The sequence below is a fragment of the Solenopsis invicta genome, chromosome 5 (genome assembly GCF_016802725.1).
Source record: "Solenopsis invicta isolate M01_SB chromosome 5, UNIL_Sinv_3.0, whole genome shotgun sequence".
Classification (NCBI taxonomy): domain Eukaryota; kingdom Metazoa; phylum Arthropoda; class Insecta; order Hymenoptera; family Formicidae; genus Solenopsis; species Solenopsis invicta.
The window spans coordinates 22,255,302-22,280,388 of record NC_052668.1 but is presented as its reverse complement, the minus strand read 5'-3'; the positions used below and the strand labels follow the sequence as shown (position 1 = coordinate 22,280,388).

General features: G+C 39.8%; 2 protein-coding genes across 7 annotated transcripts in view; both read right to left on the bottom strand.

The window, feature by feature from the left end:
• LOC105195169 (high affinity cAMP-specific and IBMX-insensitive 3',5'-cyclic phosphodiesterase 8) overlaps positions 1-15,198 on the bottom strand; it is a 47,245-nt gene extending 32,047 nt beyond the window's left edge. Inside the window, exons 1-2 of one of the 4 annotated variants that reach the window (XM_039448915.1) lie at positions 14,386-15,198; positions 13,963-13,995 (exon numbers count right to left, since the gene is read on the bottom strand). Coding sequence is in view for 2 of the 4 variants with exons in the window: in XM_011160453.3 (XP_011158755.1) it covers positions 12,238-12,241 (4 nt within the window). In the remaining 2 variants the exon portion in view is untranslated. Of the gene's footprint in view, positions 1-12,237; positions 12,519-13,962; positions 13,996-14,385 lie in introns of those variants that run through there. The other 3 variants (XM_039448919.1, XM_011160453.3, XM_039448917.1) reach the window with 3 other exon arrangements.
• A 6,619-nt stretch (positions 15,199-21,817) lies between these two features.
• The window catches only part of LOC105195166 (zeta-sarcoglycan), a 207,219-nt gene continuing 203,949 nt past the window's right edge, over positions 21,818-25,087 (bottom strand). For all 3 annotated transcript variants that reach the window (XM_011160445.3, XM_039448922.1, XM_039448921.1), the window contains one exon: positions 21,818-24,157. In XM_011160445.3, coding sequence (XP_011158747.1) covers positions 23,788-24,157 — 370 coding nt within the window. In that variant the 3' untranslated portion in view covers positions 21,818-23,787. The remainder of the gene's footprint in view (positions 24,158-25,087) is intronic.

Here is a 25,087-nt window from a genome sequence, read left to right as displayed (position 1 = left end):
CCTTTAATAAATAATGATTTTGTTAAAAGTCATGATTATTTAACTAACATACATGAATTTTACAATTATTTTATATATATATATATACATATATACATATAATAATAATTATTATTATTATAAATGAGTATATAATTATTTATATCTACATATTTCGAAATTATGTAGAAATTATTTTACTGCGAAATACAATGTGTATTGTATTATTACTGTTCATATTTCACGAAAGTTTTATTAAATATTCATTATGTCAGTATTATGTCAGAAATAAAATATAAAAAAAATATATAAAAATTACTGAAAAAGTTTGCTCATGATTTTTATGAACAATATTTCTTCAATTTACGAAAGCTAGTTAATAGTGCATCTTTGTCTCTTTCTCTATCTGCTTTTATCTTTCACTCTCGATTTGCAAGTGCGTTTGCATCTACGCTACATCCTTCTCCTACCGTGAAACCTCATTTCAGATGGAAATCATGAACGTCGACGACAAAAATACATACGTCAGTCAGGGAATAGTCGCTGTTGTACGAGACGGCAACCACAATCCCACCGTCGTGTATGCATATACACGTGCAATAATAGCGCACAGCAGACGCGTCCGGCAGGTCGAATCGATGACGAGCTGCCAATCGCGGAACGGCAATTTAGCTGCGAAACGAGGAATGAGTCAGTTGCCTGCGACCGCGAATAATCTCGACCGCAGTAGATCCTCCGCGATCCTGTATCTACCTACGCCGCGACGATAATCGAAAATCGCCGTTCGATCGACGAAGCTTTTATTTCAGGGGAGGAAACATCGTATTCCCCCCCCCCCCGCGCTTTTCCCTGATTGTTATTTCGTACACTGGCCAAGCTATTAACTTTGACTATCAAAACAATTTGCGCATCATATCTCGGCGTCATCGAAACGGTATAATCATTTCATAGCAGAATCATATTCAAACTATCCTTTTTTTTTTAACCCTTTGTATTAGTGAAATATATATGCATTCCATGAGATTTTTCTTCGCGTTACTGTTGGCGCAGTAACCAGTACATACCAGATTTCGTATTCATAACAAAGCAAAATATGAAAAAATTATTGAAAATGAAAGAAAAATATTTTCATTGGAAAATATAAATCAACGAAAATTTGTTTTTGCCATGAAAATCATGCGGAGGCCATAAAGATCAGAGAGAATTTCTTCGAAAGAAAATATAAAATGTAAAATACAATTTGTACTAATTAAAAGCAAGCCGCTTGTACGAGAAGTGGTTACCGTTTTAAAGAAAAACACATCAGAGGTTTAGAAGAGTTTAAGAAGCTTATCTTGATGACACAATGTTGGCGCCGAGGAAAAGAGAGCGAAAGGTTTGTCCAGAAACGTAAAGCGTCGGTCTTGCTTCCCTTGCTTTTGTATTAATAATAGGGACAAGGGGAAAAAGTCCGCAAGATATTGTTCTCTCCACCGCGCAATCCTCGGATAGTAAAGTTCTCGAGGTATCTTCTCATTTCCGACTCAGATTATCCCTCGAAATAAACGTTTTATCTTGGCATACTACAGATCATCCTCCAATGACAGCTCGCGGCGATTAAAATTGAACGTAGGAGATAAAACCCGGCAATTACGAAGTACTTCCTCGATATATCATTTAAGATCTTCTACAAGATCCGGAAATTAAAACTAGATAGATTTAACAGATGCGACTCTACTCTTAATCTGTCCTTTGGACATTAGTCGATTATTAAATTAGGTGATATAAGTTAAATTGTTCCATGTTGCCTCCGTCTTAATTTTTATCTATTAATTGAGAAACATGTCACGAATATGTAAGAGCAGGCAAATGTCTTCATAATGGGATGTAGTTGTTTGAATCAATTTAGAAGATTTACTGAAGAACACGCAAATCTGGTATCTCTCTCTTTTTCTCTCTTCCGACCTTGCATCTTCGTCTCTTTCTCATAGACGCGCCAAACAATCAGCACTTTCCGCGCGAGTGAAAAATCAACATTCTCGCGTTCGCCGTATGCATGGCGATGATGTTAAAAGCGTGACGAACATAACACCGGGATGATAAAGTCGTCCATCGGTGTGTAACATGTTCTCTCTCACATATTCATTAGCCGCATTAACCGTTTCTCCTCGTGGCGTTTACGCGCATAAATCGCTCGTCGGTGTTTGCGCAGGAAAAAAGGGCGGTGGCGCAAATTAAAAAAAAAAAAAAAAAAAAGAGAATAGGCTAAAGGTTGTTTGTTCGCGATCGCTTACAGAATGCAGTGGTATATGCAAGCGGAGCCGCGGGAAATCAGCTTTGTCGGCGTATCGGATTTCCGCCGTAAAAGCGCGCCAAATTCGGCGTCGATTCGCTTTGAGGTACAGGTGCGGCAATGACGTTTAATAAATTCGCCGAGAAATTAACGCGCACGTTGCCCCTCGGTCGCCGCTCGAAGTGTCAGCGGCGCGCCACGGCTGTCGTTTTCCCCGCTTTTCCTTCGAGCTTGACAGCCAAATTAAATTGGCAGAACGCGCGCGGGTGGCGCTTTTCGTCGCACTTTTGATAAGGCACTCGCCGATAAAGCCGACAAATTGATTCGCCGGGAGAAAAGCCCAGCTTTTCTCTTCTCGCGGCATATGCTAATTAATTTTTACGAGAGATGTATTTACCGCGAAAATATTCGCGCAAGAGGCAGACGCGATTAGAGTTTCGTAGGAAAAAAAAAATGTATTACGCCGTGAGCTTAATTTAAGATACTTAACGAGATTCACGCGATAATTTCTGCTCGTAGCAGAAATACTACTGTTGCTAAGAGCTCTATTTCCTGACGAGCACGTTTTACACGTTCACCCACATCAGCCAGGCTCCATCGCATCGCTCCTCCTCCATCGCTAAGGCTTTTAAAAAGCCCGTAATGCACGCGTATTATTCCGCGCTGACCATCCGGGGCTTTCGCATTCGAGACGGGATCCGGGACTGCGCCACCGGTGGAATCGCTTAGCTACCGTGGCACTCTCAATTTTCCCAAGCAGCAGCCCGTCTCGGGGAAAGAGCATCCAGGCTACCGATAACGAATTCGTTTGCGAGCTACCGCCGCGCATATAACGATTATTCAAATCGTCTCTTCCGTGAAACGTCAGGAGCTTCGCGGTATTGAAGGATCCTCCGGTGTCGCTCGCGTGAACAGTGGCGACGCGGAGGTACGCGGGGATAGACGAGAGGGTAAGACTCAGCTCTCGAGGAAGGCGCAGTTCCCACCTACCCACCTACTCTGACTGAGTATCAACCGATCTGCGGTAGGCGACCGAGGCCATTAGGCAAAGCCCGTTGCCATCCTTCTCCAACCTGGGATCGTCTTCTCTCCTTTTATCCACAACGCCCGTTCCCCCATCGCCGCCGTGTCGACGCCTTAACTGAAAAGGGTGAAGCACGTGTTCCCCGCGTTGGATGCTTTTTGCACCCCCGACTGCCGCGCGCTGGAGGTTTCGCGAGCCTGCTAAGTCCGTCGCCGCAATCCGCGGCACGTGCGTTTCCAAGACTCATCCCCCATCTTCGCGAGACACGACGCGACGTCGTTCTCGTCAGGGCGAGCGCGTCAGCGTCCTTTTACCTCGCGTCCGCGCGATTCGTTTACCCGACTCTCTCTCTCTCTCTCTCTCTCTCTTCTTTTCTCTTTGGTGTCTCTCGCCTTGCTCTTTCGCAGGTAATTTCGATATTGATACTCGCGCCCGTTCGGCCCCTCTCCCTCCAGATCGAAGGATTTGACGCCATGCTCTCAGGTAATTTGCAACGCGCTGCGAGGTATGCGCAGCCGGTTCGTGCTCTCGCTTTAATACCTCCGTTGTGCGTATGGCTTATTCTATGCATTATAAAAGCGCCAATGTGCGCGAGAAATTTCTGTACCGTAATTTAGAAAAGAGAGGTGATTTTCCGCGAAATTATTAATTATATCATAAAAAAATATTAGATTAAATTTGTAGCGTTCTAAAACATTCTCGTGGAGATTAAGATTGCTTAATTATACAAAAATAACTTAAATACCAACTGTAAATTAATATAAGTGAAAGGTTGATGAAAGTATGCTTATGAACTAAAACATCAGATTTAATACGGTTGTTGAAAAAATAATTTAAAAGATTGTTACAAAAATATTCATTAAAAACTATGTTGTTTCAGGTGTAAAGTAAATATTGAAATGTCGTAGGTTAGCTGTCTAATTGTACAGTCCATTTTTAGCAGCAAAAGCAAAAATATACATGAATAATATGTAAAATCTTAACGGTTGTCAGAAACATTTCATTATTTTAATTTTACGGTTATAATCAGTAGCAATCACATAAAATGTGATACCAAATGTATACTAAAATTTGTTATTTCAATTTGCCATCATCAAGAGTTTGGTGTTTGTTTCGAATTAAGTAAATTAATATTTAGCTAAAATCCATTACGTGCTATTTGAAAGTTATCAGATTTTGTAAAGTGCAAACAAAACATCATTAGCAATATCTTGTGTTGACGTTGTACGAAAAGCGATAATGAGATAGAAATAATTGACGTCGGTCGGATGGGCGAAGTAATAGCGAGCATTACGGGTCAGACGGCGTCGGCCGTACTAATTGAATCTCGTTTCGAGTGCCCGACGCATAGGTAATACTCGTTAGGCCGCCTACGATGGTCCACTTTTTTGTTATTCATGGCGCACGTTTTCGGGAAGGGCCACGCCCGTCCGGACTCAATCCCGTTCAAATTTCCGGTCTCGAGGCGCCTAAAGGAATTAGCATTCGATCTCGGAGTGTACGGCGGAGCACCTCATGGGAGTCGGCGCGGCGGCGTCCAACGGAAAATTCTCATCGTCATCTCGCTCTCGTCGGAACAGCGGCAATATCTCCTATACGTTTCCGTGGCTTTACCCTCCGTACGCGAATTAATTAAACAGAAATCGGAGTAAAAAGAGGAAAAAAAGAAGGGAAATTTTCCCGATCCAAATACCGGCAGTGTAATCTTCGAGGCGGCTCGCGTTCGCTTCGAATTTCGGCGGATTTACGACATGGTGGTGGATTATTAAACAGGGGAGAAAGAGAAAGAGAAAGAGAAAGGGAGAAGAGAGGGAGAGAGGGTGTGAAAGAGATAGAACGAGGTGAATATAGAACGAGGTGAATATAGAACGATTCGCGCGTGCAACAGCTTTTCCGTGTACCGATTACTCTTTATAAATGCATGCGTATTAAATGAGATAAATCAATTCATCAGACGGGTCATATTAAACCAATATTAAATTTCTGCACGCGGAAGTTTTTATTTAATGTCGAACGAAACGCAATCAACTGATTTTACTGTCGTATCCTGCGCTAATGACTGGATATATTAAGTTAATATCTTTACAATTTTCGTTAGCTAATCGATATTTTTCATCAATTTGACGGATAAAATTAAGAAAATTAGAGAATATAAAACATAATTAAACAGAAATGAAAAGACTTCATTCTTTCTGAAAATCGCAATAATATCAAAATTTTACTTTATAATAATTTTTAATCAACCAAGAATTTTATTACGTGTAACTCGTAACAGCTATTAAATTGAATAGTCAACATTGTTGATAATATCTAGTTGACATCATTCAAAAATTAATAATAAGGATGTGCAAAGTAGTGATAGACGTTGTAAGTCAGACGCGGTCAGCAGTTTTTAATCTTGAAATTGGCTTGTTTCAATGTAAAAAAATCCACGTTAAATGGTTTTACATTACATAAAAATTTGTATGCATGTAATCTATGCAGAATAATATAAGAGATAAAAAGTTTTGTAATTTTTATATCTGACAATCACTTAACTTCCTTATGACTTTTCATTCCGTAATTGTTTCCGAGTCACACGAGTCGACTCCGAATTGACCGATTCGATCAACCGCGTTGCTTTCTTTCTTATTCTTTCTTATCACATAAAGTATGTTTAATTTCTCTTATTAGCTTCAGGGGGACTCGCAAATTACGAACGAGCTGGCGTGATTCGACGGCATAATCCGCGAAATCGAAAGGTGCCGGTCAGCTATGCGTAATGGTAGCAGGCGAGATAATGGCACGGTCCGTAGGTCTGGCGTTAGGTAATAATGTTGCCCTATCAGGCATCGATTAGGCCCTTTAAAGCACCGGCAATCGAGCATCGCCGGCTGAGCCGAGTACCGGCTGCCCCTCATTAACCCGATTGCGCAAATTGAGAAATAATTATCGCGCGATTCCGTTAGAAGTTCTCTCGCAATCTGCGTTTCCAATTGAAATTATATACTCATCATTTGCATTTCTTATCTGACGTTTATGAAAGAGATCATAAAAATGTAAAAAGCATAAAGAAGAATAAATCTATTAAAAATAACTTTAAGAACTTTGATATATTTCAAAAGTATATGTACGAGTATATAAGTAGATTTTTCTCATCTCTCATCTCTGAAACGTCTTTGCTAGGCACCCACTAGGGACTTCTCAAAATCTAATCGCTAAAGTGCGTCAGCTAAAGATCTTTAGTTTGCTTTTCAAATTGACGACGAGTCTCAAACTTGTGTCCCACGCGGCAAACAACTACCTCAACTCTATGATCTTTGGTCTCGATTACTCAAATTTATTGCTCGCTGACACGTCGACGCGGTTTAAGCAGAAGTGACGTCTGCCATATCGACGTAAAGTGAGTCTTAAATATTTCAGCGATACCTGCTGAGCCTGACTACTTACCAGGTCTCCGGCCTGGGAAACTTTCGTTTCATGGAAACGCAACGTTAGTCAAGCTTTCGAAAGTTATATCCCCATCGAGAGGGCTAATTTGCTTGGTGAAAGTCATTCCCGTTACCCGCGACCCTTTTCCGCACATTGCGGATCCTTTGCTTTTCCGAAGGGACGGAAGACTCCAACCCCTACTTCGGGCAGCTCTTCTCAAGAGGAAGCCGAGTCGGCGGAAATCAATGAAACGTCTCGCGTGGATTTTTACATTGATAGAAATTTTCGAGGAAAGTACGACAACGTTCGAAACTTTCTTGTAACGGAGAAAATTAAAAGGATGGCGAAACAACCGCGCGAAAAATTACGAAGATTCACGTTGCTCATGGGAAACGTTTCGTTTTAAGCTGACGCGTCGACCGCTCATCAGGCGCAACGAGGACCGCTTACATTTGGCCGGCGAATAATTTTCTTTTTCGCGGCAAATGGCAAACGGCGTTCGTGTTTCCCGTGTATTAATGTAAATGAGCTATGAACGCCCATTCAATGTACGTCGGTCGCACGAAACATGGCGGTGAGTCGGTTTGGAAGGGTGGCTATCGGGGCAAGGGTGGTGAATGCGGTTGAACAGATCGACGCTGGAGATAAAGGTGAAACCGTTGCCTGACACCGAATGACGGTGAAACGATATAATTAATGAAAGCTAATCCCGTTGGGATCATAATTAATCCGATATCCGTCGTCGACGCGACCAGTTAAAGAATGGAAATGCAAAGATAGGTTCTTTATTGACGGCATTTTTATTTCCGTTTTGTTAGATAATATATGGTATTTTGACATTTTTTAATAGATGCTCTTAAAGAAGATAGCATTGCAGAACGCATCAATTAAGCGTAGTTATGCAAGATGAGATAAATTTAGAAATGATTAATGGCTGGTTTAAAAAATATGGAAATAAATTTCTATTTATCAATTAATTTCAGCAATATTATTTAATTAATTAATTTCTTTCAATCAACTCTTGCTTCTAAAGCTATACTTGAAAAATTAATGTTTAGCAAAACAAAATATTCTTTGTAGAAATGTATAATTAAAATAATTCTGTCCCTCTTTTATTTAAAAAGAATATCTAATTAACTCACTAATTCGCTCGCATTATTCCTTCAATTTGCAGCGTACGTGTAGTACAACAATCGTATAATATTTTAGTCTCTAAAGTACAATACTTTATAAAAGTACAGAATATTTTATTCTGTACAATTCTGAAATTAATTAGTCTTTTTCTACGAATTTGTCAAGATTTACAATAGTTTTCGCGGTGTACGAGCGATCGAGATGTAGCGTAAAGATCGCGTTTAGGTCTGTAACTGAAGCTTGAGAATTATTCGTGTCGTCGTAATATGCCGGAGAAAAACTACGAACGACCGGGAAAAGCGACGAACGGCAAGAAACAAAAGTGCGCAATACACACACGGGCGCTGAGGGTGTCCGTTCCCGTGAGGTGCATACGCTGCACGCACAACACCCGCGGGGGCACAGATTGAATCGGGGGGACGAAGGTGGCTCGACGTGCGGCGGGGCATGGCGGGGACGGTCATGGGGATTGCGAGTTATGAATTAACTGTCACCGCGTCTTTGATTTGTGATGTCTCTGCCGCTTCGCCGCGCTATGTCGCTTCGTTCTGTCTTTCTTTTTCTTCACGTCTCTCTCCCGGCTGACGCGATCTATTACCCCACCTCCCTCTCTTTTTCGAGGTGATTCCTCTCTTTTTGGACGCCACCCTCTTTTTCCTGTACCTCCTACGATTTGCCTTCGTTTGATTGATCGTGCCAGATCGAGCTCGATTTCAGCGCGCGGCACCTCCATCGCTGTCCTCCTCTTTCTTCTACAACAACGATTTTCCCCTCAACTAATATTTTCTCTACCAATTTTCTCCCTCTCTCTTTTTGCTCTTCCTGCCTAACGACAGTGCTAATAACAGTATTAACGTTCACAGACTTGTCGCCAATGTTCCCTCTCGTTTTAAACTTCGTTCCTACGGTCTGTCGATCTTCCGGCGGGAAGTTAACGACCCGGCCTGACACGACGAATGTGGGAATTATCTAGATGTCAGTGACCATACGATTCGCGTATAAAAATTTTTCAATCTGCAGAAGTACCGACCACCGCCGCAGTCGATTTCGAACGCCGTTGCGTCACGCGGATGTTGCATAATTAATTTTCGCTCCTCTATCAGATGTGTCGGGATCGCAGACGACGGTACGATCCTAACGTCGGTGTTTGGTAGACGTAATAAAATAAGTCGCACTAAATAAATTGCAGAGTAATGGCACCAAGAGAAAGAATTTAGTACCTTCAGCAAAAGTCGAAGCATTTTTTAACCTTGATTAAATTTTTTGTTATACAAAATAAAATATTTGATTGCTGTTAAAAAATGCTTCAACTAACAGCTTTTGCCAACAGCATTACATATTTTTTTTTTTTTCAGTGTATGGAATTGATAAGAAATGTGAGATTTGAAACAAGAAGTTGAAGAAGTTGGTAATAATGTGAATAATATAATTGAAATGAAATAAGCAATTAAGTTAATATTGTCTTCGAAATCGCGAATGAAATCTTTTTATCTGCATGTCGATGGTGGCTCCCCAAGTTCTTTCGTGCCGCGGGTCATATACGAATGTTAGATAGCGGTGTTCGTGAGGGAGCAAGAAGGCATGATTGATAGCGCCAAGGCACACGCTTCGCACGAAGTTTAGACTTTATCAGTGAACTTATCACCGAAGGCGCGACTCGCCTCTTCTTCTATCCCGTCCGGCCGCGTCTTCGCCGTCAACCTGCGAAATATCCGCACTCTTGCCTCCCTCCCTCCCATCCTAATTAATTTAGTTAATTATCCGGCGAGCTTGAAACCGTGCCGGCAAAGACGCTCGAACGTACGGCCCCAATCTTCTATCTTCTTCACCGATAAAACCTTGGCTAGACGCGCACGGCTCGTGCAGGCGCATCTAATTTCGATACAGTTTCGATACAGAGACGTCCGAGAATTGTCGTAAATTCGTTTCCTGAATGCTTGCATGCATTGTTTCGCGTACGGAGAACGAGATTATCGTCTTTCCGTTATCTCCCGAAATATCGAAAGTGGCGCACCGCCTTACAATTTTACTAATGGAGGTGGTTCTTCAATCGGGGGTAGTGCTCTTCGCATTGGATTTCGAATGTTCGCGATATCTTCTTTGCGAGTTTCGACGAACGCAAGGACGGATCCTGTAATTCAGGATTACACTAATAAATTCCATTATGTAGTGCCAATGTTACATGAAGCATTGTTTTGTTAATTCAACGCGATCGATGATTGCAGACTAATAATTTTGAACACAATAAATAATGTATCATGACGAGTTATGTATAGTTAATATATTGTGTCCTGTATATGTAACGAAGCATATATCTGACAAATGTTAAATTGATTAAGAGTAAACTATTGTTTAGAGGAACAATATTAATATTTGAAATAAAAAAAATTTTGATTTTCAACAAAAAAAAAACTTCCTGTTTTCTCTTGCAAATTTCAATACTAATATTAATCAAAGCCTTTGGCAATGAAAAGGCCGGTGAAAATGGCAGCTTTTACCTGTATTACTCCTATTCAATTCATCGAATGCACATATAACCCAATTTTTTCTTCCTTTTATTATACATTTTACTACACCTCTAAAAACCGCGAAATGCCGAAAAAATTGGACAAAACACCGCACGCGGCGTTTTTAATTATTTCTATTGTTTTATTTTTTGCAAAGTTCTCTATTTTGAATAAGGGCACATAAACAGGAGGGAGCTGCAATTCAGAAGTGAAAGCCACGGCCTCGCCGGCTCGTTTAATGTTAATTACATGGCGTATAGCGAGCTGCTACGGCGCGGTATGGGTGGCACTCTCAAGATAATTCGATGCAATTTGTCCTGCAACCTCTGAAGGCAGTTCGGCTGAAAAGGGATAAAGGCTACTTTCTACACTCGACGACGATTATCGAGCGGTTTTAATAATTAATTTCATAACGACGTCGTTAAAGTTCCGCTCGTCGCTGATGCTTAAAGATCACTTTAATCTTGCGACCCTTCTAAAGTTTCGCGTCTCTACCGCGACGTGCGTCTCGCTCTTCATCCTCCTTCTTGAAACCCGTAGTATTTATAGAGGATAATTGTCATCGCTACGATTTATCTCCCTTTAAGTTTTCCACGCAGCGCCATAATGAAATACCGTTGCGCCTCTATACATGAACATTTTTTTTTTCTTTCGATAGATATGTGCCTGCGATTTTCCTGGTCTAAGCAAAATTGTGGGGCGGAAAATATCTCGGAATTTTATTTCCGCCCGCATTTCAATTCGTTTCGCGCGATATCTTACTCTCAATTCGATGCTATCGCGGCGTTACATTCGATTCACACGGCACGCTCTTTTACCATTTTTATTTTTATCAGCTACTATCTCAGTACTGCGTAAAATATCCGTTGCAATTTTTTTTACAGCCTGCCCTGTTAATGCGATCAAAGGGCGCGTAAGATTCGCATCTGATTTTTCCGGAGATTACATTTCAATAATTCGCGGATTTCGATGAAACGTAAACCGGCAATCGAAGCTCGCTCGCAGACACATGCCACGAGAGGAACACGCCGCTTGCTCTTTCAAGACGTCGTCGGCAAGTTAGCCTCTACTTGAAACTAAAAGGAGAAAGAGGAACTCTCTCACACGAGAGGAGGTAGAGTACGAATGTAAGAGGGTGGGGAGAAATAATGCGAGTGCTGCTGGAAAGCGGTGCCCGACAAAATTACAATTTGGGTGATGTAATTCCGCCCCAGAGAAATGGCCTCCACATACCGCGCGCGGCGGGGGCGAGGACGGATAGTTGGATGAGGGGTGCAAGTAGGTAGAATGGGGGGAGAAGCGGCGTAGGTTGAAGGTGGGAGAGATTTATCAACAGCTCGTTTCGCACTAACTAGACGCCGGAAACTCGAAAGATATTGCATCAGCTAGGCGATGATAGCGCCACGACGACTGGCATTAAATTGCATCCGGCCGTTGCAGGAATTTAGCCGCCATTACGACATCCCTCGTCTGGCCCTCCCGTCGTGTGTACGCCTTCCTGCCACTTTCCGCACACCTCTTCCACACACGGTGACGCGGGTGCGAACGGCTCGTCAGACGTTCCGGCGACGTGTCGGTCGCAAATTATTAACTGCTCCTTACTTATTGATTATGCAAAGATATTAATACCGTTCTGTGTATGTAATGAATAATTGGAAATAATAATTTCCTTTTACTACATGACACAATATACATAATAACAGTAATTAATATAATTATGTCATGTTATCATTATAGCGTCGTAAATTACTCGGAGGAGATGTTTCGCAGTAGCCATAGCTTGCACACGAAAGAAAAAGTGACATATTAGAAGCTAATTTAAGATTCTCACATTGTCAAGTCTGAGTATTAAATCTGCATATCGATATATTGTAATAAGTAGAGCAATAAAATAATAAATAGTAAAGTACTCATTCCAATGTTGCTTTGTCTGCTATTGTCCCATGTATTTTAGGTCGTCTGTTTTTCCTTTGAGATTTCCTTGTAACACTCACCTAATCCCCACACTCGCTAAAACATAATTATCGTGCGGCACAATAATCCCGATGTTAATACGTTGTACGCGAGACATTACTATTTCTATCGCAAATTAATAACTGAAGAAAATTTAAAAGAAGCGTGTAAAAATGTGGATGTAATTAAGACTCGACGTTCCAGTCGCGTATCACTTCGATTTCTACAAATGAATAATGAAATGTGCATCTGCTTGAACAAGCATTTATCGCCTCGATACGCATATAAGTCATTAATCCAAGTAAGAATACAAGTAAGAACTAGTTATGCCTGCACTGAGAGAGTGGGGAGGAGAATAAAAACGACTTATCAGAAGGAGTAATCATGTCTTGGAAAAGCGTCTATGACGTAGAAATAGTTTATCAGTTTACTTTTCAATTGAACTTCGATATGTGTATGATGATCTTGTGCAATATAATAGAATAGAGAGATAGAAAAACAACAAACTCCAAGGAAAATAATATGAAGACGGTGCACCAATTCTCCGAAATACGCATTATTTTAAAATATTGATTTTTGTGGAAATTTATGGATGCGACATTATAAAAATCCAAAATTATTTTTATGTCGATATATAATTTTAATTCATGGAATTATTATTCCGTAACGACATTTTAATTCGATGAATTATTATTATGCTTTGACATAATTTTAATTTATCGAACTTTTATTATGCTGCGACGAAATGATAATTTTGAATTTCTATTATGTTTTGACATAATTTTAATTGGTCAAATTAAAATTTACAATATAATTTACATGTATAGATTTACTCTATACCGAGTTAAAATTATAATATACTCTATTATAGCAAACTACTTTAGTTTTTTATAGTGTAAAACAATATTCTAAAAATAATATTGAAGAACTGTCATTATTTATGTCAAAATAAAACTATGTTGTAAAATAATAATTTAATAAATTAAAATTATGTCAAGGTATAATACATTTTTGGCATTACAGTTTGGAAAACTAATATATTTTAGCAATAGGTTAGAACTTTACTAAACAATTAACCATTTGTTAACCTGTAATAGTGTTGCATTTTAATCGATTAATTGGTCATAATTTAAAAAAATTTGTGCAGTAAAGAAAAGAAATAAAGAATAGAAATTTTTTGTATGAGCGATTATTAACCATAATCTAATTAGTTTGCCAGAGATATTTTTAATATAATAAATTAAAAATTATTAGTAACACAATTATATATTAATATAATTAATAACTATTTAACTTTTGAAACAGTTTATAAAATGTTCTTTGTATAAAATATTGCTATTAACTTGAATCTTCTTTTTAGGATTATAAGAATAAATAATAAAGTCAAATCAAGCAGAGAGAGAGAGAGAGAGAGAGAGAGATTGCAATAATATAAATTCACAATAGAAATTTTAATAATACATTTTATGTAACATATTTATATGTGCAAATCTCAACATTATATAAATATTTTATTGAATATTTTAAAAGTATATACAATATAAAATGCTTTTATTATTTCTGTATTATTGTAAAATTAAATTATTTAATACTAACAATTGCTAGAAAAAATTGTTTCTTCTTTTCTTTTCTCTTGCTTATCATGCGTGTAACTTTTACAAAAAAAATTATTTAGCACTCACCAATACAGATTGGCAACAGCGGAGTACGTAAATCTGTAAAAAATAAATATTCAAATATTAAAACAATGCGAAAAATTGATTTTTTGAAGAACATTTACAATGTACATTTAATTTTTTATCTCTTTTCAAGCTGATGAAAGAATTACATAATTTTAATAAAACGTAGTAAATAAACATCTGCATTTTTGCACAATTTAAATAATCGTAAAAAAAATTTTTACAACGTATTTTATATATAATAATATATTTCTATGTGAAAATATCAACAATATGCAAATATTTTATTCAATATTTTAAAAGTATATATTCAAAATAAGATATAAATAAAATTTAAATTAAAATGTCGAGAGTAATATTCTACTGTGGACATTAACGAGCTATTAATTCTAATTTAATTTCAGTAACAAATAAATAATTATTTACCTCGTGGTTGCCCCGCCGTTGCACGATGCCTCTCAGGCCTCCTCCTCCTCCTCCTCTTGAATTTCCGTCTCTCTATTGCTTCTCCCTTACGGACACTCACATAATATTCACTCGCGAGGGCACTGTTAATTACGCGCGTATACTAATCACAATGCAACAATAGCGCGGCACTGTTGACATTAATCGTATACGACACACGTGCGTTTTATTATACCGCGGCGAGAAAATGATACCGAAACTACGTTGCACGAAGCCACAGTCCGCTCTCGTCGTTCGCGATGCATAAATTATCGCAACAGGATCTTAAGCACGAATAACGAAATCGAAAAGTCGTGCTGCCAATTTTTACGTACCGCCCGCGCGTTCTCCCTTTCCTCCCTCTCCTCCTCCTTCTCCAACTATATCTAACCTGTTGATCCCGCCGACATTCTTATGCATTTTTCCAATTTTATATAGCGAGCATTACACGCTTGCGTTTTAGCGATTACTATCATATATCTCAGTGAAACACATAATCATTGTTATAATTCCTAACCAATCATTACTTTCGTTCATACCTTACCTACATACATACTTATCCGAACTGTTTGAACCGCGCAATGACCGACACGACGATCGAGCTTCGCTTGGTGCTCCCGATATTTATCACCACGCGATACGCGCGATTTATTATAGCGCAGCGAGAAAACGGCATTGAAATTATATTGAACGAGGCCACGGACCGTTCGGGGTACACGACACGACGTGCGTACCGTGTATTAAGTAATCGAATCTCGAACGCGACGATATCAGAGAGACGCGCTGCAACTTCATGCAGCATGTTACGCGGCCGCCCGCGCTTTCCCCCCCCCTCCTCCCTGTCCCCTCTCCTTGTCTCTCGTCAAGCGACTGCATTATAACCTGCTCCTGACGGCATTCTCATGCTTTTTCCCCCGAGTTTGCGTAGCGAGCGATTACACGCTCGCGTTTCAGCGATTACTATCCTCGTATGACGACGCAGATAATTGAATGCGCGAGCTAAGATTGAAGACAAATACGATCGTCGCTTCCCCAAGTAGTCCCGCGATAGATATACCTCCCGAATAAATCTCGCGCAATGCACACTTTAGCGAATCGGAATCGAGGAAAATCAAATCTCTCAGTGGAATACTCATAATCGCTATTACAATTTGTACCTATTCATTACTTTCGTGTCGGACGAAACCACGGATTGCTCGGCGTATGTATGTACGTGACGCGACGGGCGTACCTGTGCAATGGACGAGTCTCGAATGACGAAACGACAGAGACGCGCCGCAACTTCACGTATCTCGCCTGGCCGCGCGTTTTTCCCCTCTCCCTGCCCCTTACCAAGCGCCTGCATTATAACCTCCCCCCCCCCCCCCGCCGGCATTCTCAACTCATTTTCCGGAGTTTGTTGAATATACACACGAAAATATTACACGCTCGCGTTTCAATTACTATCCCATACGATACGTCGATAAATTAATACGCAAATTAAGATTGTGTGTGTATGTGGAATGCGGTATTTGGGAACACGATCGTCACTTCGCCGAGTGCTGACACCTCTCGATGGAAACTTCTCGAACGATGTTATTTAATGCGCGCTTTAATGCAGAAACGAATACGTATCTCAGTAAAATAATCTCATTGAAACTTTACCCACATTCGTGTACGAGCTGTGCGAGACCCTCGACGCGTTCGACAACGACGGGTCGCGATGATCGAGCGGGCTGACCGTAGTCTGAATTTAGTCGAGCATGCCAACTTCGGAGCGTGGCTAATTTCACTGTTCAATCGTGCGACGTGTCTGTCCAGGCCTGGCTCCGATCGCAACGAGTCGTCTCGAAGATCGAAGAGAATAACGCAACAATCCACGGCGAATGTGTCACGCTGCTGTTTAGCCGTCCGACCGTCTGCGCCTTAATCGTTCGACTGCTCTCTCCGAACGACAATAAGGTTATGCCGCGCCGGCCGCGCGTAAACAACACGCACCGCCGGGACATCGCGCGCTAGTCGACTCGTCGCCGCACGCACTGTAAGTAACAACGCCCGTTGAATATTCCGTTCTCTCGTTTTTCGAACAATCATGTTATAATGACAAACGACGCATGATGCATGGCTTGTCGAATCTCGAGTCGTTCGATGGATGTGTATTCCCCGTGCTCCGACCGTGGGATAATTACGGGTGAAGATCAAAGCGCGCGATGCGAGATACGTGCTTTTCTAGTCAGAACGTCGTTAACCCTACGCTGGTGTGCTGGAGTATGATACACCCCATGCATGCAAATCAATTTGAGCTAATCCTACTTTTTCGATTTTTTTAATAGCACAACACTGTTTCACATGAAAACCGTACACTTATGGTGCATATACTCAAGTGTTGGGATTTTCAAAGCATATTTTGCTATGGGGTATGTCACATCCCACCACACCAGACACGTAAGTTTAAGGCACCATACCAACGCAGGGTTAAAAAAATAATTATTGTACTGTCCTCCGCGTGCATGTATGTGCGTGTGTGCAAGTGCGTATTGTCAGGATGACAGCGTCTTCAACAACGGAGATCAAGAGAAACAACGTGCGTAAGTAGTTTCACATGAAATTGATAAAATAGATACAAGATTATCTAATCTAACCCTTTCCTTACTATCCTGAGTATTTCTTATATGTACAACCAATTCGTGTTCATACAAGTTTCTTATAAGTTCGGTGAGTTACAAAATTATATATATTATATTATTTTTTTAAGTTTTAACATTTGTTTCAGAAAGCTGAAGATATATTTGTAAAATTTTAGAGATTTCTTTTAACTATTTTAAATAGGTAGAAAAATGAACAGATCCAAGATATCCAGGATGGTAGAGATGATGAGATTGTTTTGAGCATAATGTTGCATAGGTTAAATCATAAACGGTTTTACTTTTTATTAGTTTTTTATTGTTAATATACACTGTACAAAACTCATAAAAGAATTTTGTATTAAATTCATTCCTATGCTTACAGTCGCAAGTGTAAGTTTACTGAGTTTCCATCGTTACAAATCTTTCACTTCATTGAAAACGTCGAACTCTATTGATTTGGTTTTTCAATAATCGCAAGATCATCTTGCTACTATTTTTCTTTGTGAAAGATACATGTATCAACCCACGCTCTCAATCTAATAGTGGATAATATTCTAATTAAGTATAAATTTTAATTAAATTACCGTTTGTGAGCATTTCGACGAAAGAGTTTTACGAAAATATAAACGTTGGCGGACAAACTGTTTTTTAGTTAACTTTTCACTTTTGTGCAATTTTAATTTTGATAATAGATAATAAAAATAATGTTTTTTTGTATTTTTATGTACGCATTTACTCCAAGCTATTAAAGATGTATAATCTAATTTAACTTAAATGATGTATTAAAAAAAAAACCTTTAAATAGCTCCAATTATAAAGGGAATATGTTGCTTTTAGAAATAACTGCATTGAGGCATTGCAATAATTCAAGGACCATTGCAAAAATTTAATTGCTCTTAAATTTTTTAAGTACAAAGACTTGGCGTTGCTAGACGTTTAAGTACAAGATTAATGTAAATTTCTGTTTAAAACTCAAGGAGCACTATATTTTTGTACTCTTATTGAAAAATCTTATTTCAACGCAATTGGTATTAAAAAGTAAAATGGCTTGCTATAAAAACATTATAATAGAAAGAAATATACATATATTAATAAGAGATATGTATCAAAAGAATAAAAAAAAATGTTTGGTATTTTTTACGAGTTTAACGTTATTGTTTAGATATTCTTTAATTTCAATTGATAATTATTTGTTATATTTTATATTTTACCTTTTTTATTTTTTATTCCATTGTACGCATATCTAAATATGCATATGATAAGAGAAAGCGCATTCAACACAGGCGCCTGCGGAATACGAAACACAGATCTGTTTTTGATGCGTGTTGTTACATCGATTTTTCGTCGGGTTATAACGTTTTAAAAATTCCGCGCGCAAACGCCATTCATAGAAGAGCGCCGCACGTATTTTTTTGCACGTGATTTGACAGGTGTGCTAATCCTTTCCTAAAAAAAAACCTGGCGTGAAAACGTGTGTAGTACACGTGCTTTGAAGATCGCTGCGCAAAACGTACCGTTCAATTCTGTTACTAGATCGAGAGCATGGACCGATACATGTATTTTTGCAAAGAAAAATAGTAGCAGGGATGAACTTGTGATCATTGAAAAATTACAAATCAATAGAGTTCAACGTTTTTAATGAATTAAAAGATTTGTAACGATGGAAACTCAGTAAACTTGCACTTGTGACTGCATGTAAGCATACGAACGAATTTAATACAAAATCCTTTTATGAGTTTTATATAATATATTAACAATAAAAAACTAATAAAAAATAAAACTGTTTTCAAAGTTACAAAATATTAACATATAAAAGTGCTGCAAGCACTGACCTATCGGACGATATAAATCATAATTTTGCAGAGTTTGCAGTGTTCTAGTTGACATGATTATTTAACTGGAATCAAATGGTATTATGTTCTAGAACTAGAATTTTAAAAATTCCGATAAAAATTAATAAAACGGCAAAAAAATACAAAATATAAAAAAGTGTTTTTATTGTTATAAAATGTAAATAAATAAAAATATAATGAAACAGCATGATAGAACGATATAATAAAAACAAATAAAGTTTATTATAGTTAGTTCTGTCAAAGATTTAATGTTTTCTAATTTAAAAAAAAACATTGCGATATTTTTGATCGTTCTCGAGTCATCTTTGCAAAATTACAGATTTACCCCGCCATGGGTCAGACTGCAGCAATTTCACATTTTGTTAATGTTTTGTGACTTTGCAAATAGTTTTTTTTTATTGTTATTATATAATTTACATTATTATAATATTATAAATAGGATTGTATGTTATTTATATTTTTACTTCAGTATAATTGATACGTCAATTAACTATTATTATTTGCTGAATTTGCAAAACGCGTTTATATTTATACAAAATTGCTAGTAACAAACTTTTATCGTAAATTGAATTACTTGCAAACGATTGTGCACCCTTTAATATCCGCTCGCTCAAAGGCAACGTAAAAATAAAGACGCGGGATAAAGGCGGATTTAAAGATGAAGGGCGAAAGGCAGACTTAATTGGCGGGGAGAAATATAGTATAATTTGCGCGAGGCTCGATCGAGCGACTTGCAGAGGGATTAACGCACGCCCATAAAGATTGGACTTGTCAAAGCAGACGCCATCGAAGTTATTCCCGCGAAGATTCATGAATGTTTACTTCAAGTCACGCCGTAAGTCCGTATCTGCGCGCGAGGTGGATCTATTCGTTTGTCTTCCTCCTGCCGGTGTAAATCATTAGATTTACGGCCCCCGACGTTACGTACATACCTCCATACTTCCCTCGGAATCGCGCTATCTCGTGAGTTTATTACGTTTGACCCGACACGGATCTCTACTATTGAGCTGCGATACATAATAAGCCCAGACTCGGTATAGTGGAAATTGACAGGTCACGATTGATCGCTCTCCATACGCGTACGATCTTGAACCATCTGCGCATGAACCATCTGCGCATGATGCTAGGACATATCTTGCCAACATTCGCCGACACGTTGACAAGTTTGCAACAACTCCGAAACGTAAGTCGGGCTTTTAAGGCAATATTATCCAGAGATAAAACATCATAGGATGCGAATGCTATTAAAATATAAGCGTAATATCCTTGTCATTTGGTATCACCAGATTACCGTTGATTGTTGCGTCCGACAAGTGATGCGATCGCGTTTATATAGTACATGGTATGTTCGCTAGCGGTTGTTCTGCACGCCGCGGGTACTACTAATTCGTATTTAAAGCTTTATCGGACGCGCCTCGTGCCCCGCGCAACAATTTCACGGTTCACAGAAACCATCCTGCACCCGAGACCACCGCTACTATCACCGTCATTCCCGTGCGGTTGGCATGCACCTATATCGCACGAGTCGTGCGCGTTCAAGTGGGTACGAGTATCAGCGATAGCAGTCACTTAGATAAGTATCTCGTCCAGGTACCTTCTATATAATGAATGAACGAGGACTCTCGCCTGAACGGTACGATGGATATTCTTGAACAATTATATTTCTCTTTCCCGAATTAGTCTATGATATGTATTTATTCTAAATCGTAATAAATTGTCGATTTTTTAAATTGAATTATTTGCTGCGTAATTAACAGACATATAAATTCTCATTTTATTTGAAATTGATTTTTATGCATAATTGATTAAAATTGATTTATCAATTTGCTCTGTGGAAATTTCTATTATAATTCCGAGAAGTAATTTAGTAGTAGCACGTCCAATTGTATTATAATTTTTTAAACACAATTACGTTTTCTTCAATCATTCCATCATGTTCAATCTGCTTCCTTCACTTGCTCTTTTCGTTTCTTCCTTGCGCTTCGCACGTCTTAAGAGAATCCATGCGGCACATCGAAGATATTTTTTCTGTCGCTGCTAATTCACGCCAACTCATCGGCATCCTTATGTTAAACCGTTTCAACCTCTCGAACCCTTTCCGGAATACCTCTCTCCACTTGGCTATGCACTTTATCCACTTCCCCGTCGCCGCTGGATGCAATTTTAATCCCGAATTCCAAGAAAATTACCTTGCCGTCAGAGCTGTTTAAGGGGGTACTAGATGAGATTGCCTCTGTTACCTGTCAGCCCTCTTGACATATAGTATATTATGCAGCGGGCTGTTCGAACTAGTCTTGAGATTATTCTCTAATTTAAATTTCTATTTTCCTTTCGCACCGCCGTTGCTGCCACCCGTCGAGCCAGAGAACGACTGCGTTTTAATAACAAGGGGGAGATAGATGAATTTTAGAACCGCGGTTTTGAAAATTTCAGCGCTCGTGTATTTTTCACACAAACAAACAGACGTGATCGGACGGGCCGTTTGTATTTTTGAAGCCAATGTTAAAATTTTAATTGTAATTTTGCTACGAAAGTTTTCTCTATTGTCGAACGAAACAAAGCCCTTGCGGCACTTGTTAGTTACATGCGAGTTATAATTGGTAGAAACTGTAGAACGCGTATTGAATACGGATACATGTGCATATATCATTCAGTCATTTGTGAGTGTTTTATGTTACGGAAATAACAAACCTACCTGTAACGTTGAAAGCAATGCCCTTAGAGGGAAGATAGTATGTCCAGCCGAATGAAGAAAGAATGATAAGACTAATGGACCAATAACATTGGACGACGAATATGCGTTTAATATGCGCTTAAATATATGTTTGTAAGAAAGAAGATAAATCTGTTTTTTGAGATTTCTATTGAAACAGTGATAATAACGTCGTCCAATGTAATTAAAAATAAAATAATGTAATGGGAATATTAACAACGTTCAATAATGGGCTGCGACAATTAATAATAATAATAACAATAACGACTTTATTGCCACATACATAAATAAATGGACATGGCCGATGTACAGCGTACAAGCTGGACCGTGATTCGATCCGGTTGCGTCAAACTACCGTTACAGTTTCTCACATTCTCATGTACTCACACGCATACTCTCACGTATACTTAGGACACGTACACTCTCTTTCTCTCTAACTTTTTCTCCCTTTTTTTCGGCGGCACGCGCAGCCCGATGCAATCGTCGCCCTACTTACAACAACGCTTCTACTTTGTATCGGAGCACGGGTAAACAGACACCGCGTTAGAAATAAGCGATTCGCGAGGAGTGATCTCCTTGAAAGGATGTCCCGTGTCATCAGCGAGAGCGCGGGGAGCTACGAACGATTTGCCTACAAGTGGTTTTGCCGCGCGAGGCATACACCCAATACATAGGATATAAAGTATATCGAACGCGCAAGGAGATGACGGAAGTGCTACGAAGGGACGGGAACGAAAGAGGGATGATCTCGAGGGGTTTCGTCGATTCAATTTTACCGGTCACCGTCTAACGGCGATAAGCGCGTTTCGTCTCCTCGATACAAAGTGTTCCGAATTTCTGCCTTTATCTGTCGTCTTCGGCATCACGTTTAACATCTCGTTTCACACGATTAACCTGGCACCTAGCACGCAGCCATTTTATTTCATATCTCCTTTCCTAAAGGTTGCACTGAATTTAGTAAGAATCTCGCGATTTCGTTTAGCCACGAACGTGAGATGAGAATTCGGTTCGAGCATCGCGCGTCGCGTAGTAGCGTTGACGACAGTGCTACGTACACATAGTTCTATTCGTGGATTCCACGGGGATCTGGTTCTTCTCCGGGATTTCCGAGATAGATATCTCGAGGATCCCCGACAAATGTCACCTCGCCGGAGAAAAAATGTGCAAGTTCGAGCCGTGTCCAGGGCGCCGAGCGAGTGAGCGCGCCGCGGAACGGCGAAGAAATGTCGCATCGCGAGACTTCTTTTGCAATGCAAGATTGGCGACTTTCGACGACAATCTCGCGCTCTCCCTCTCTATCTCGCGTGTGTTGCATTAGTCGACATGGCGCTGGCGCGAGCAAAAGTTAAAAGGAAGAGCCTTCGGTCCGAGTATCGCTTGGAAAGAATATTCCTTAGAGAGAATTCCTCAAATACTCGCGAATTCGAAAGAATTTTTCCGGTCAAGACCTCGCGGGAATTTCCTTTGTGCCCGCGCGACGGGTGCGTTCCCCGCTGCGAAGGAAACGCCCGACACATTCATTCGCGCGTCTCGCCGCCGGATCGGTCGGATATTTCACGGAACGAAAATTGCGCCGTGAAACGCCGTGACTAGAGAAGATTGACGTGTGCCTTAAGCGCGGGATTGAAGCCGCAGCAACGCCCGATTGTGCCCTTATACGACAACTCAATTAAACGCGACTGACGTCGAACTGTGAAATACGGGACAGGAAAAAAGGAGAGAGAGAGAGAAAAAAAAAGGAAAAGCGCTCGATGCAATTCCATTTAATTGACATACACGCACTTTGGAGGGGTGCGACGTCGCTCGTCAGCTCGTCACAGATTAGGCCCTAAATAAACCAGAGATTCTCGAAGAGCGCCCGGCACTTGAAGGCGTATCGCGCATACGCCGCGTTCATTAAAAAATAGCGCGCGTGCTGGGAATAATTAATTAGATTCGACTATGCGTATTTATAACGAGTTCTCTGTCTGATTCTTTCTCCGCTGCGAGTATAATGACACGTTGCACTTGGGGGGCATCTTCGCCCGTTCGGCACGGTGGATTCGTTTGATATCGTTTGCAGTGTTCCAATGAAGGCCACGTCCCCGATCGCGCCGATGGCCGATCGCAGTGCATTTTCCGCTCCCTGTCGCTAAGATCACGGAGTCACATAGTTTGCCATGATTCCTAACGAATCATCCTGTGCAGTACACCGTCGAACCGCGTAATCGTATTAGCAAATCGATTTATCGGCTTGACAACTGCCATCCGGCCTGGCGAGAAATAGCTTGCCGCTCGCACAGGCACACAGCTGATAGATGGCTGTCTCCTTCTGGCTCTGATGAGCGGATGAAGATCTACCGGAGTGCTGTTGCTGCTGCTGTTGCTGCTGCTGCTGTTGCTCCCTGGAAGAGTGGCCTTGCACCGGAACCGCCGTTTTCAAGCCTTTTACGTAGACAGACTTGGCGTCAAGCCGGATGGCTCCATGAACGCTTTGCAGCTTCAAATCCGTCAGGCAGGAGGCTGAAATCTCGTTCGCCCAAGACTCGATCACCACTCGTTGAGGAGCGTTTATTTTTAAGGACCTCGTCGCTGATTCGAGCCTGCAAGCACAGCAAACAATTTGATGTAAATATATGCGCTACGTATAGAACGTTTCGCTTCTCTCTCTCTCTCTCTCTCTCTCTCTCTCTTTCTTTCTCTCTCGCTTTTATATTTTAACGTCAAATTCTTTCGTAAACGTGAAGACGATTTTTCCTTAGCGAAAACGTCGAGGCGCCAGCAATTTCCAAGTTACAAGCGATTGAAGCAGGAAGCTTTTCTGCAAACACTTTCTACCTTTACGTTTCAAGAAGCCAATTCTTTAACTAATTTCTCAGATTTAATTTATTTTAATAGAATTTCAATTTGCTATTTGATTATAGAGATATACGATGAAAAATTGCAAAGTTAAGCAATAAATAACGATTTACCTTGATGTTTTTGTCAAACATTAATTAAAGAATTTGTTGCGAAGAAAACATGTAATGTGCGAGAAACGAGACATATATATGCTCTCGATGTATGAAATGAGCATTATCAATTCATAAATTGCATAACGCATTTGCCGAATTAGGATTCAAGTAACAATACCATCATTAGACTTCCAAAGCAGTGAACTGCATCGTGTGTCGCTATTACCCTTCGAAACACAATTATTCCTCACGAATTAACAGCGATTATCAGTCCGCGTGATTAATTGACTTTCATGATTTACGATTCGACGAACATACCGATGGTTATTTATCGAAAAATATTTGCGACAATTTAATCGAAGAATAGTTTACGCGATTTAATTATCATGTGTGCAACACGGAAATTATAGCAATAGAATATGGGAGATAAAAAGATTATTCCGATAATTCTATCGAAATAATTGTATCTTTAATAATTGATTTGGAATATAATACGTTTTAAATATTTTAATGCTGAGAATTAAATGCATACTACTTATTTGAGAAAAAATATATGTATCTTTTGATATGTACAAATTA